A 14,611-nucleotide genomic window follows, 5' to 3' on the forward strand; every position below is an offset into this window, starting at 1 on the left:
TGGGGTCCAAGCCATGGCCCATTTCCCCGCTGGAGGGCCTGGCAGGCAGCGGGAACGGGGCGGGGACATCCTCTACCTGGCACAGGAAGAGGTCCCACTGATACCACCCATCAGGTTCCATCCCGTGCTTGGGCCCAGTCAGCTTTGTGTTCAGATCTCACCCTTGGTTTCATAAATGCACTTTAATCTGCGGGCCAGAAAAGCCGGTTGTGGGCCCCAGGCGATAGCTCAGGCAGGAAACTCCCACTATACCTAGCTGGGCAGCCGAGCAGGTGAAGCCAACTCACTGGGCCCCCTAGTGAACCAGCCACCAAGCCAGAGATAAGATCAGCTGGGTGGGGCAGGAGCATCCTCTAAGCTGCCCAGAGACCAGGCAGGGCTGGGCACACCCTCTCTCTCCCAGCCCTCGCGGGAGGAACAGCTGGGGGCACCTGCCCTTGACCAACTCTCCTCGCCAAGGATTTGGACAACGATTTTCTGTCTTTACCTTCTGACTTTAGGAGCCCTGGCCATGGTCCCTGCCTCCCATGAGGCCCCTGCCCACAGCTCCTATGGTTCCGAGCCATGGGACTAAATAGAGTTAGGCAGGCGTCATGCCCCCCACCCCTGGGGGCAGGACTTCGATTAGCTGAAGAGAGGGGGCTTATCCTAAAGTTGTGAGGGTCAGCATCCTCTCCCTGCCACCCTCTGTTCCCACAACTGGTTATTCTGAGCTTCTAGGGGCAGAAGATTGCTGACCCAAGGGCCAGACCCCTTGCTGGTCCCTGCATTTCCAAGATCTGAAGACCAAGGATACTAAGAGGCGTGGGCCAGGGTTCCCTATCTGCTCATCCACCTTAACCCCCTCCCTGGGCAATCCCAGCCAATGCTAAGAGGCATCCAGAGGGTGGAGCTCTGAGTCAGAGTATAAATTCCCAGTCTCACCACCCAGCTGGAGAGCCGCCACGATGCTCCAGAAGCAGATACTCGCCTGGGTCTCCCACTACCTGCCAGACCCACGCCAAGCAGAAGATGACAGACCCTCAGCCACCTGCGCCTTGGAGGTGAGGAGGCAGTGGTGGGCAGGTGGGGCCAGGAGCTGAGGGCAGGAGGCAGGCTCAGGGAGGCTGGGGCATTGTGGACTCCAGAGACATGGGGCTTCTCTGCTGGGGCAGCGCCCACCTAGCGCCCAAGGACATGGTCTGGCCCAGTTGGGGCTGGGGCTCTGGGGCGGTTGGCCCAGCTGTGGGTACCCACCAGCTTGATAAAATGCCATTGAGTGGCTCAGGGCCATCCTGGGCCCAGGCCAGCAGCCAGGTAGACAGTGCTCAGCACTGCCAGGAGTGGGTCCACGTTTGGCCTATCCCAGCAGCGAGCAGGCACTTGCCCTGTGGACATCCTAACTGCCTGCTGTGTGAGTGTGCGGAGTGGCGTCTTGTGAGGATCAGTGAGGTGGGCCAAGAGGGCTCCCACCTGGGTCTGTAGTCAAGACTCCTGGGTCTCTCCAGCTCCTCTCAGCCTGGCAGGAAGACCCCAGGTTCATGGTCAGATTGCCAGGGCTCTGGAGCAGCTCTGCCCTGGCTTTCCTCTCTTATCTCACTCTTGTAATTTGCTTTAGACACGCCATGCCAAGGACTGTCAGCAGCAACTTATTTCTCATTACCTTCCCCCAGCCCACGCTAAATCACCGAATGAGATGAGTGATGCCCTGAAAGTGCCTTGTCCTTTGGGGTGGGGGGAGATGGAGACCCTGATCAGTCTCCAAGGAGCCCAGGAGGGGAGCTCAGTGCTGTGTGATGTCAGTGCCCCGCTGCCCTTCAGGAATGTACCCACAGTTCTCCCCAGCCCTCGGGGAAACTTTCCTTAGCAGCTAAATAGCCCTCACTGGCATCCTAGGAAGACCTTTATAAATCCTTCACATTATAGCATCTGTGGTTTGCAGAGCTAATAACTGGCTAGAGAACTCAGAAAATGAAAAGCAGATGTTACCTGGGAAGGGACAGAGTGGATCTGAGAAGGCTTCATGGAGGAGGAGGACAGCACTTGCTCCTCCCTCTCCAGTCTTACTGAGCCTCCAAGAGCCTGGGCTGGGCTGTGGGGTCCCTCCCCAGAAGGGACAGAGCTTACCCCGAAGGGGGAGTGAAGCAACAGAGAACTGCGTCTGTCCCTCTCAGCTCCTGGAGGGTCCATGACTCAGAGCTGGGACTTTTTGCCCTGACCCCTCACTTAGCCTGGATGGTAAAAAAGAAAACAGGCTTCTTACAGGTGACCCCTGGTCTCAAACTAGCTGGGAAATGTCCATGGGCCCCACAGAGTCCCCACCCCAATGGCGTCCTTGTAAGAAGGGCCTGCGCATCCTGGAAGCTCTCTCCCGGCTGGTCGGAGCTCCGACACAGTGTCGAAAGGGACTGTGGATCCACCCAGCTCTCTGGGACAGAGGAGATGGCATCACCAGCCGGGCCTGCTCTGAAAAGCCCTGGGGAGAGGAGTTCCCACAGGCTCCACGGGAGCTGTCTTCCCCTCTTTAGCACCAGACCTTGTGGGCTGGCTTGGTTAGGGTAGGCCTGCCCCCAGGATGGGCATCGGACCTACCCCTTCCCTACTCCCACCCTCACCTGGGAGCATGACCCTGAGTGACTATCTGTGACTAAACATCCGTCTGACTTGCAGTGGTGGCTACATTCTTGGCATATAAGGAGAGTCCTGAATTGGGAGTTGAGGGTTTTACTCCTGCCTCTGCTATGAACTAGTCTAGGGCATGAGCTGGGACAGGATTGGGTTCACGGTGAGGGCCGGTGTCCAGGGGGCTGCACTCCGGGAGACCTGCGCCTGAGTCCTGTCACTCTGGGCTGTGTGGCCCAGCATGAGATGCAGCTTCTCTCAACTCAGGCTTCTCTGCAAAGCGGGCATCACAGCACCTACTCAGCACAGGGGGAGGCTACAGACGCAGTGCACCCAGTGCCGCCAGGCCTCGCACCCTGAGAGTAACGGAGTGTATTCTCCAGCCTCCCCATCAGAAGGTCCAGCTATAAAGTGAGGAGTGGGGAGGATACCACTGGATTGCACAATCGCCTCTCCTGAGAGTCAGGGGGTTACATCTTCTCCCCATGAGCCGGTGATGCCCTCTGTCCCGAGGAGGCCTGGAGGGAAATGAAGTCCTGGTGAGATCAGCCCCAGGGACCAGGGCCGGGGAGGGGGGCAGAGCGATGTGTGTCTGCAGCCTGAGGAGTGGCGCCCAGGAAACTGCTCCCAGCCATCCTCCCCACACAGCAGTTAAATGCACCTCTGTGCCATTTGCTGGAGCCCCTGCCTGGCACTCCAGCGCACTGAGTGCTCCCTAGTCCTCACCCCAGGACCCCCAACACCCCGTGACCCGCAGGATTCAGGCCTGTCCCTGCTCCAGGCCTGCAGCCCAGCTGGCACGGTGCCTGGCCATGCCTGTTGTTAGGTATTTCAACTTTCACCCTGATAGCTAGCGAGGGCATCCTGTCCTAGGGACCGGCTTATCCAAGTCCCTGAAGTTCTTACCCTTAGCACCATGGTTACCCGTAGACTTGCTTTCCTTAATCTCTGATTCCCATCTGCAGTCACAGACACTGTGCTTTGTTCTTTTGTATTTTTCTATTGTGTATCAATTGCCTCTGGGGCCATGAGTTTTGCTTATCTCTAGCACCATGCCAACTGAGCACATTACAGCAGGAGCAAAATGCGCATTTTAAGCCGAGAAGGTCATTTTTCACAGTCCTGGTTCCTGGAATCCTTTGGGCCTAAGACCTGTTCCCTCTGCCTTCCTCCTTTCTTCCTCTGGGCTCTCTCTCCCTGCTGGGAGATGGAAAAGGGCTTTGTAGAGGCCTTTGAAATTGGGTCTCTCCTGCAAATGCCTGGGCTAGAAGGTGTGACTTGAGGCTCAAGGCAGACCACAAGGAGCCCTCTGTGGCTGGTGGAAAATGGAAACTTCTCCAAGAACCCTTCCGGCTCCGATGTTCCCTGGCAGTTTAAAAAGGAGAGGCCATGGGCTCTGTCTGTTGAGCACAAGTGGGAAAATGGTCAGAGTTTGGGGTTATTTGGGGGGCATTGGGGGAAATTCAAGGTAAACAGAAGAATCTGTCAGGAAAATAGATTTTAAGACCAAGGGCAGCACCTGTCTTCATGTTTGCCGAACGCCACTTTCAGGTGAGATGACAGGATAGTCATGGGTAGGAACATGGCCTTAAGAATTAGAACTGAATTCAAGCTAGGCTCCTCTGATTCTAGCTGAGTGCCTGGAGTCAAAGGACTCAGGCTCAGGCTCTCCACCTGTGAAGCGAGGCTAATAACAACGGCTTCATGGGGTGTTGTTTGAGCAAGACAGATGTAGAAGTGTATACACAACACCTGGCAGATGGCAGACCCTCAGCCAGTGGTCGCTGATGTGGTTACTGTTGCTGAGTGGTCAACGCCAGTGGACGTCATCAGGGTAGATGACAGCTGAGACCTTTTCTTGGAAGGCAGGGAGACCTCAAGTGAGGTCCTGTGGGAAGCTACATAGGCTCATTCCCTTCCGGAGAAGACATAAGAGAGCAGGGCAGGGCCAAGGACCGCCCCTCCTGGAGGCAGGAGGAGGGTAGTGATGGCCGAGAGGACCATGGCCCTGAATCCAGAGCCCTTCAACACAATGAAATGACCCTGAGGACTGACCCCTGCCTGGCTAAAGCCTTGGGCGGCTCCCCATTGGAGCCCTCTAGTTGCCCTCTGAGAAAGTGGGCCAGTGGGAACAGGCTAGGCCAGAACTGCTCTCCTGGGTGCAGGCTGACTCCTCCTTCCTTACCAGATCAGGCCATGATACCACTCTGCCCAGGCGTGGAGTGAGAAGTAAGAAACCCACTATGCCCAGAACGGGGCTGGACAAAGGCCACAGCCATATTTCTAGGACCAGAAGAGAAGTGGTCTGTGTGTCCTTTGGCCCAAGTTACAAAGCTCAAACAAAACCCTGTTAGAGCATGTTATTGACTATGAAGATAGTCAATATTTTAGAGTTAATCTTACCAAAGGAATCTTTTTTTAATAGAAAGTGTTATTGTTGAAAGTATTACATATATCCCCCTTTTATCCCTCATTGACTCCCTCCAGCCCACCTCACCCCACCCTGCCCCAGGCCTTCACCACCCTATTGTCTGTGTTCACAAAAGGAATCTTTAAACTAGCTGTCAGATTGGCTTTGATTCTCTGATTTTGAGTCAGCTGTTGGGGAGAGAGGAGAAAGAGACCCTCAAATTGGCTTACATCTCTCTCAGCAGCTAAGCAACAGCCTTTCCAGTCATCATTCTTTTGTTGCTGGTTAAAGTTAAGCCCCAGGAGAGGCTGGAAGGACAGACATAAAAAAGATAGCAGTTCTCAAGACAAGTAAAAAATATTGTAACTATGTGCAATGATGGATGTTAACTAAACTTATTGTGGTGATCATATCAAATCATTATGTTGTACACCTAAACCTAGTACAGTGTTATATGTCAATTATATTTCAAATTTTATAGTATATATGTATCAACACCTCTATTACAAAGGTTTTATGATGATTAGAAACAAAGAAAAGTGTCTGACAAATAGTGTTTAATAGATGCTAGCTATTACAAATATTATTATCCTATATAATAAAAGGCTAATATGCAAATTGTCCCCTCAGGAGTTCAACCCCCCGGGAATTTCTACCGCTCGCTATGACATACACTGACCACCAGAAGGAAGGCCCCGGCCGGCCGGCAGCCAGCAGCCGGGGGTGGGGGGTTGGGGTGGGGAAAAGGAAGTCCCCGATTGGCCCTGATCTCCAGCCCGGCCTAGGGACCCTACCCATGCACAAATTTTGTGCACCAGGCCTCTAGTCTCTGATAATAGTCAAGGCGGATGAACTATCAGTGGACGGTCTGGGTTGAACATATAAATAATTATTGTAACGATAAAAATTTTTAATGATAATTTTTGAGTGGTAAGATTATGGGTACTCTTTTTCTTCATACTTTTGTTTTTCCAAAACCCTAATATTATTTTAAATAGAGAGGAATTGTATCCTCTTAAAAAGTATAGAGTGATTTTAGCAACACAGAGAAGACTATGTGTAGTTGTAAAGGTTCCAGTTCAGAGGCCTCTATAAATATAGTCACTCAGTGAGTTGGAGGAGTTCAGTGGCATCTACCGTGGGCACAGGCTGGGAGTGGATTGGAAAAAAGACTCATCTAAGCCAAACTTTTATGGAAAGGGCTTCAAATCCCTAGATTCAAGCAGGAAAGACATGAACAGAACAGGCACGAAGCTGTCCCTCTTCCAGATATGCTCGCTCAGAGTGGGGTTAAGAGGAAACCCCTTATCTCGATGCCTGGGATCCCCTGGGGACCAGAGAGTCCTCCAGGGCCCAGAAGTGTGGGTTGACTGGGGAGGCCTCTGAAGGCCAGGCAGTGGGAGCCTATGGGCAGCTGGAGCTGCTCTCCATCAAGGCCACCTGCCATCATTGCCTTGATAGTGAGTCCACTGTCTTCTCAATCCACAGGAGGGGCTGTCTCCATGCTACCTGCTAACAGTGAGGGTCATCCGGATGAGAAATGTCCGGCAGGCTGACATGGGTGAGTATCTTCCTTTCACTTCCCTCCTCCTTCTCTGCCTGTGGGGTCTGGATGGAGAAATGGTGTGTGCATACGTGTGTGTGTATGTGTGTGTGTGTGTGTGTGTGTATTTCAGACTTTTGGGGTTTCAAAGCCATTAGCTGTGACCTTGGCACTACCATGGTTCCCCTGTCACCTCACTCTCCTCCACTGCCCTCTCCCTGGTATCCATTTCCAGGAGCGCCAGCGTCTCCCACACTGGGCACTCCTTGCTCTACATGAGTTGAGGGACTGTTTGGGGTAAAGGGAAGGAGAGGCCCTTAGGCGTCTTTGGACCAGCTGCCAGCCTAGTCCTAGTGCTCCTCCTCAGGACTCACTACCATATTGGGTTCTAGGGTCCGAGCCAGAAGCCCCACACCCCCAGTTCTGCAGGTCAGCCCCATGGTGTGGTTGACTCACCAGGGCTGCTTATACAGTGTTTTCTTGCAGCCTTCACTTCCCCTTCCTCCCAGCCCCTGAAGCATGCCTAGGCCATGGGAGCCCAGGGAAGTCTCTAGCTTTAGCATTTGGGTGAGCAGGCTGCTGCCCCATGCCTGGCTTTGGGTGGTATTTCAAGAGATAAGGGGAGCCTTCCAATGCTTCCCCCATCTTCCCTCAAAGAGGAGAAGGCTTGGTGTCAAGGCCCCACTGCTGAGGGGCTATCCCACTCACTGGTGACCCTACATGGATGGCCCAACAGCCAGCAGGATTCCCCAAAGCTTTGTTATACTCTCACTGCCCGGGATTCAACTCAGAGTTGCAGAGAATGCACAGAGCCATGATACTTTTTTAAAGTTTTTGTTTATTGATTTGAGAGGGGGGGCAGGGGGAGAGGGAAAGGGGAGAGAGAGAGAGAGAGAGAGAGAGAGAGAGAGAGAGAGAGAGAGAGAGAGATTTGTTGTTCCACTTATTTATGCATTCATTGGTTGATACTTGTATGCACTCTGACTGGGGATTGAACCCGTAACCCTGGTGTATTGGGGTGACACTCTAACCAACTGAGCTGCTAAGCCAGGGACATCTCTGCCCAAAGTGAATATAGGATAGTCATAGAATATGGCATTCTAACCTTGTCACTACATAATTAAAACCCAGAGGAGGACAATGAAAACTGCCAGTAACTAAGGAAGTCTGCACTGGGGACCTGGGTCTGAGAGGGGCAGGCTGTGAGCATCCAGAGGCCCAGGGAGACCAGTCTGGAGAGGGGCCATCCTGACGAGAAGAGGGGAATGTCTTCCCAGGCACCTGCTGGGGGCCAGCCTAGGCGAGACATCCAAACACCATTTGCTCCTCTTAACAACCTGAGGGTAGGGCTGTGAAGCCCATTTTGCACATGAGGGTTAATGAAAGTGTTGGATCCCAGGTCTGAAGAGCTGGGGAGTAGAGGGGGCAAGCCAGGAGAAGGAGGCCGGGCCATTGGAGGAGTGGGAGGAAGCCAGGCAGAGGAGAGATCAGGATCTAAGCGATGTGGCGCCCGAGTTCTTGAAGGAGGAATTGCATGACTTCCCAGGGCGCCTATGCAGATTGTGCTGGAGCCCAGGGGGCCAGAGCTGAGACACTTGCTGGGAAGCTGTCCTGTCGCTGCTGCTGCTGTGCAGGGTTGAGTGTAGAGGAGGGAGGGCCCTGGAGCCCTAGAGAAAGCAAAGGGATCAGACAGGATTCAGACCAAGTCCCCTGGAAGGTGAGTGTCCAGAGCCCATTCCAGCAGGTGCAGTTGGAGCCAGAGTCTAGCTTGGGCCTAGCTCTGTGGACAGGGCCAGCCAAGGGCCAGGGATTTCTCCTCGGTCTTCTCAAGGCCTCCCAGCCCACCAGGAGTGATCCGAGGAGTCTGGAAGTGTCCCCCGGGCTTGGGGCCTGGCTGCCTCTTTCACCTCTATTGCCCATGCCACACTTCATTCCACTCCCCTCAAGGACAGCCTCGGCTTTCCCACGCCCGCAGCTGCACACCGGCCTCCACTCCTCTCTGGGTGTGTCTGTCCCAGCCCTGCCTATACCTGTGTCCAGAGCCTTTCTGTCCTCTCCCTGTCACACCCCTGCCAGAGGTAGGGGGATGGAGGAGGAGACAGCCAGAGAAAGGAGCTGAGGTCTGGCTCCACCACCCCGTCTCCCCCTTCCCCACATGTGCCTGGGCACACAGGCTGCCTTTTGAGGGTACCTGGTCCCCTTGGAGCACCCTTAGTTGTTGATTTTTTCTTCCTTTCCCCTGAGGAGCAGGGCTGGGCATGCATGGTGCCTGGGTGCCAGCCCGGAGACACTGTGTCTAGTCTCCATGGCTGGGCTCTGTTGCTGCCTTGCAGGGTGAGATTTGAGACTATCCTGATGCCTTCCAGGTCCTGGGTTACCCTGGCCCCAAATTGTTCCCTTCTGGCCTGTATCAAAAGCACGTTACTCTCTGGTTACACCTCTAATGTGTGTCTAAATTTGCAAGAGTTCAAGGAGCCTGAAAAGGATGAGATTGAGGGATGAGATTCAGCGATGACCCCCCCCCCCCCCCGCCCTTGTCAGGGAGCGTGCCGCTCACACCTTGGCCAGAACTGGGAGGGAGTCTGCCCAGAAGCCTCCTAGCTATAAAATGTTTTTATTCCTCTTGGGAAAATAAATTAAAATGCAAACCAGCACCCCAAGGGATGTGAGGCAGGTATCTGCAGAGGTATTAGCGAGACAGTGTTCTCAGCATCTCTGGAGATCATTGCATCACTTTTGCCACCCACCTTCCAGGAAAGGATACATGTCATCAGATGAGCAAGCCTTCTGTCACTCCCAGAGGATTAGAACCAATCTATGCCTAGGAAATTCCCTGTAGTCCCTGGAATTCTCAGAACTGGGTCACCGTTGCTTAACCATTATTCTCCATTGCAGACATGATGGTCCCTGTCCTTACAGTCAGCTAATGACACCTGCCATCTGGGCCGGACCGGATTTCCTCCATCGCCCCTCCCTCCCCGATTACCTCTTCTTTGGGTTGCATTCTCCTCCTTCCCACCTTGTTGGGGTGGGGGTGGGAACCGCTCCCTGCACAAGGACTGAAAAACAAATTAACACTTGAAGTGTGGGTGTCTGATCAGCCCTGTCTCTTCCAAGCCAAAAGTGCTGAGATTTTATTTAATGGGTTAACGGGAGAATTTTAGGCATGGACTGAGATAGCAAAGGGATTTTAGGGGGAAAGGGGGCTTTACAGGGTCCATTATGTCATGCTAAGCAAATGGGTGTGCAGTTGGTGGGGTTGCTGCCTGTAGGCTTCTAGCGAACAGAAGGCAGGCCAAGGAGAAGGCTACAGGCCCAAGAGGAGGGCCAGTATCCAGAAAAGGCGTTGGGAGGGCCCCTGGAGGGCTGAGTAGATCCCAGGGAGGCTCCCTGTGGGCAGAGGGATTAGGCACGGCAGCTTTCATGCTTGTCTGCGGTGACTCAGCCTGGAAATCTGGGGTACTGGGATAGCCCAATAGCAGGAAGTTGGGCTTTTGCATGCATTCATTTACTCAGCGAATATCTCGTAAGCGCTGACACACGGTCTTCCGGGCCTGCCAGTGTTCCAGGCGCAGTGTCAGCCAGGGCTCTGCCAGGGGAAGAGCAGGGGGCTCCAGGTGAAGAGGGCACCTGGCCCAGGTGTGGGGGCTCAGGGAAGGTTTCCAGAGGAGTTTCCTTCTGAAACCCAAAGGGACTAGCCAAGGGAAGGGAATTCTAGGCAGAAGGAATGACAAAACGGTATGGTACCTTGTGAGACCTACGAGTGATTGGGTTTTGCTAGAGTCTCAAATGCAAGTGTGAGCACCTCTGTGTGTACATACACATGTGTGTGTGTGCATGTGTATGTGTGTGTGTTTGGGGACAGGGCACAGGCTGGGTTGTAGGGAGGGTGGATAAATGGGGCTGAAGCTGGGGAAGTTGGCAGGGCAGCCCTGTTGACTCCATCCTGAGGGCAGGTGGGGAGTGACATGGTCTGATCTACAAAGATCCCTCTGGTTTCTCTTGAGAGAGAAGATCGCAGTAGAGGGAGACAGAAGACAGGGTACCTAGTGGGGAAGAGGCAGCAGAGATGAAGGTGGCCTGCACCAAGGCAGTGGCAGTGCCAGGAAGGAGATGTAGATGGGCTGGAGAAATCAAAGGAGTTAAATCGATTCAATGCAAGAGTCAAGGACAGTCCTTGGTGTCTGGCCTGGACACCAGAGTTGGCGATGAGGAGTAAGCAGCAGATTGGCCACAGAGGGGAGATGGGGGTCATTATTTTTTTTTATTCTGTTTGGGTTTTGGTCATTCTTTGTGTTGAATTAAATGATGAGTATGACCTATAAAGGACAGTGTCCTCTCACCCTAATTCAATGGCAGGAGGGCTGCAAATTCCAATTCACTGAGTAGTAAGCCCTCAGAGGTTAACCAGACATTGGAGCTAAAATCAGAAGCTAGGGGTGCTTGTGATGCAATCCCTGGTGAAGAATTATGGTAAAGTCCTCAGTGTGGTGGCAATGTAGGAATAAGTCAGTCCGGGGATACACACCTCTGGTTCCATTCTCACAGAACATCACTGATAACAATTGGATCAGTCTTATCAGTACAGAACTCTCACGCCCACACCATCTTTACCTCTAGAGGACTCTCTGACACTGGAAGCTATTGCCTTTACTTGTTTTCTGTGCATCTGGTGTGAGCCCTGTGAATTAGCCCAGCAGGCTGCTGGGAGAGTAACAAGGGCACCCATGGCACCTCTTTCTCCCTCCTCCCAGGTAGAATGGAAAGAGAGAACCAGGCTGGGTTGCTGTTTTTCACCCTATGCCTTCTGGTGCTCCAGCCAAAAGACCTGGGAGGCCTTCTTCCACTTTGGGAGGGCTTATTGGGATCACAGCAATTGTCCCTTCTTCAGAGCACATCCAGCATCAGCACACTTGGGTTGTTCATTTCAAATGGGGGGAAAAGTATGTGGCTCCATGTGATGGTTTCTTGGGTCACACACCTCATGCTGGAAGACAAGTGTAGGTATGAAGAGCCCAGCAGGGGCAGTTGAGACATGTAGTTGTATGTAGATGGCAGTCCCTGCTCCTGGATCCTGCTGAATAGCTGTTCCCCCCAAGCCCTTTCCCACTGTGGTCCTCTGGGCTGACTCACAATAGACTATGCCCCTTCTAATCCCTGCTTCTCCTCAGCCCAGAGGAAGAGCTGAGCCCTACTTTGGTCCCCCTGGGGCCCTGGGTTAATGCAAGAGGCAAACTGGACCTTTTGGGGCTGGTCCTCCAGATCTTTCCCTAGCAGAGAGAAAACCGTGCAGCCATGCCTCGTCCCAACCCAGAGAGCCAGGGTGCTTCTGACAAAAGTCAGAGGCCGTGTGTGTCCATGAGAACAGTCAGTGAGACCTGTGTCCACCTATGTGAGATGTCTAGCCTGCAGTTTGTGACTGTCTTAGGGTTCTGGAACAAAAACTTCTGCAGAGTCGGACTGATGAGTTAGGAGAGGACCTGAAGCTGAGACAAGGCCTTCTTGCTCTGGAAGTGACTTGCCTGAAGTTCCCTTCTGACTCTGCACTCTCTTCTCTGGACCTGGGTTGGCACCTCACCCCTCCCTCTCACCCTTGTCTTCATTGGACAGTGAGCCAGACAGACTGCTATGTGAGCCTCTGGCTGCCTACCGCCTCTCACAAGAAGCTGAGGACTAGGACCATCTCCAACTGCCCAAACCCGGAGTGGAATGAAAGCTTCAACTTCCAGATCCAGAGCCAAGTGAAGGTGAGATGTGGAGGACTGCACCTGTCTGCCCTGCCTGCATTTCTACTCCCCTCTTTGCCTGCTTATCCTTCTCGTTGCTTATGTGTCCTTCTTATGCCCATTTATCTTTCTTTCTGCCTACTTCTGTCCTCCTATTGACTTGTCTTCCTGCTCACCCATTCCTTTCAGCCTGTCTCATATTTGCCCTTCCCTGAGTCTGCTTATCTTTCCACCTTCTTTCTTGTCTCTCTTGTCCTTCTACCTAATTGTGTCTGGAACTGGGTGTCTCCTGTCCCCAACTAGAGTGTGTTTCCAGTACTTTCCAGAACATACTGCAAGCAGGAGAATACACAAAGAGAAAAGCCATTCTAGTCATTAGGCCCAAGGTCAGTCTAATTCCATCCAGAGGGCCTTCTCTATCATAATATTTTTTAGATTGCTTTATTCTTTCTAATTCCTTGGGTGTGTGTGTGCTTACATTTGTTGATTTATTTCATGGTGTTGGTCCTATTCAAATATATGGTGACCCCACGTAGAGTTCCTGTCTCCTTGCGGGAGAATTCTCCCTTGAGCGACCTGAGTCATGGCAGCCTTGGCGGAGGGCTCCTTATGAGAAACTCCGCCTCTTCATGGAGGCATCAACCATCTGAACACTTGAGACCTGGAAGCTCTAGCCAGCTTCCTGCTTTCACAGTTTAGGCATTTCTGGTTCATGACAAGTACTTTTTATATTTATTGTTTTAAACATATCTATCATATATGTGGTTTTGGCAAAAGGAGGAGATTTCTGTGTGGGCTCAATTGGCCATCTTGAAATTAGAATTTGGGCTTCCTTTGTCTAAAGATCTAGGGGGCTACTGGGTTGGTTCTGGACATACTTGGGTTTCTAGTAATTACAAGGTCACAGATCTCATTCAGTTGCAAACCCCCAGAACCACCTCATGTCCACCAAACAGGGACCAAAGAGGCAAACCCAGTTCCTGCCCACATCTCCCAGGATCCTTAGAAAAAGAGGCCTCGGGAGCTAATCCATGTTACCTGAGACCATTGACCTCAGAGTTCAGTCAGATGATGGGGTAGGTGCTCAACTCTTGACATGCTGCCTTGGGGCCCTCCATGAGATCTCATTAGGAGCTGGTGAGTCAAAGAATGGAGTTCCAACACCTCACCCCAACCCCATCAAGCATCGGAATGCCTATGATCTTTGGCACAACACTCCCTGGATGTTAACATGCTAGTTTCCCTCATCTGGGCTTTCTAACACCACAGGGGCTGTCTTCAGCTCCTGAGGCCCTGGTGCTGAATACATTCCATATCCTGGCAGGAGTCTTGCTTGCTCTGCCCTTCTGTTCTTCTTCCAGGTAAAATGAAATCCCTCCCACTTCACAGGCCCCTGCCAAGCTTGCAAAATCCTCCAACAGGGGAGTCAGAGCAGAGGGGCAGGAAGGTTTTAGAGAGAGTTTGAAAGGTTGGAGTAGACGCTTTCCTCTTTAAATTCATTTCCCTACAAATGTGTCTCACTTCTGAGCAGGGACCTTCGTGCTGGCCCCTGTCCCTCAGACCCACCTCAGGCCCCTTGTCCTGAGAATGGGTCAATGGGTCAGTGCAATCACTGTAACCACACTTGTACCCTGCGTTCTCCCCTAGAATGTGCTGGAGCTGAGCGTCTGCGATGAAGATGCAGTGACACCAGATGACCATCTCCTGACAGTTCTCTATGACCTCACCAAGCTCTGCTTCAGGAAGAAAACCCATGTGAAGTTCCCACTCAACCCAGAGGTCGGTACAGCTGCCAAGCCCCTCAGCCTCCTGCTTCCAGAGGGGCCGCTGGTCATTCCCATGATGCTTTTCCATGGGTTCCTCTCTGTGTAACGGCCAAGTCAGAGAAAGATAACTGCTGATCCAAATCCCAGCGCTATTGCTTACTAGCTTTATGACCTTGTGGAAGTTACTGAATTCCTCTGAGTTCTTTTCCCTTGTCCATACTAGGGTGATATTAGTACCTACGCACAGGGTGACTGTGAGACTTAGCCGGGAAAACGTGGCTAAGGCACCTAGCATGGGTCACAGTACAGAACAGAGATGCAATAGTGTTGATTCCCTTCCCTCTTTCCTTTCCCTCGGGTCCTGCTGCTGCAAGAGCCCCAGGGGACCAGGACAGAGGAGAGTAAGGAGGGCAACTCTGCAAGTCAGAGAAAGTCTGAGCTGGAAAGGACCCGAATGTTATAGATTCACTCATTCAACAAATACTTGAATGCCCACTGTGGACCGGCAGGGACGGGGCCCCTACCCTCCAGAGCTGAACTTTCTGGGGGCCATATCACAGCTCTC

The 14,611-nt window shown here is 52.6% G+C and overlaps 1 protein-coding gene across 1 annotated transcript in view; it reads left to right on the forward strand.

Annotated features, from left to right (window-relative positions):
* Positions 1 to 947: 947 nt before the first annotated feature.
* The window catches only part of PLA2G4E (phospholipase A2 group IVE), a gene marked incomplete at both ends in the record, with an annotated part of 36,116 nt that continues 22,452 nt past the window's right edge, over positions 948 to 14,611 (forward strand). Inside the window, 4 exons of the mRNA XM_081112785.1 lie at positions 948 to 1,043; positions 6,500 to 6,572; positions 12,165 to 12,301; positions 13,928 to 14,059. Of these exons, the coding sequence (XP_080968911.1) occupies positions 948 to 1,043; positions 6,500 to 6,572; positions 12,165 to 12,301; positions 13,928 to 14,059 (438 nt within the window). The remainder of the gene's footprint in view (positions 1,044 to 6,499; positions 6,573 to 12,164; positions 12,302 to 13,927; positions 14,060 to 14,611) is intronic.

This window comes from Myotis nattereri (assembly GCF_964212035.1).
Source record: "Myotis nattereri genome assembly, chromosome: 1".
Lineage (NCBI taxonomy): Eukaryota > Metazoa > Chordata > Mammalia > Chiroptera > Vespertilionidae > Myotis > Myotis nattereri.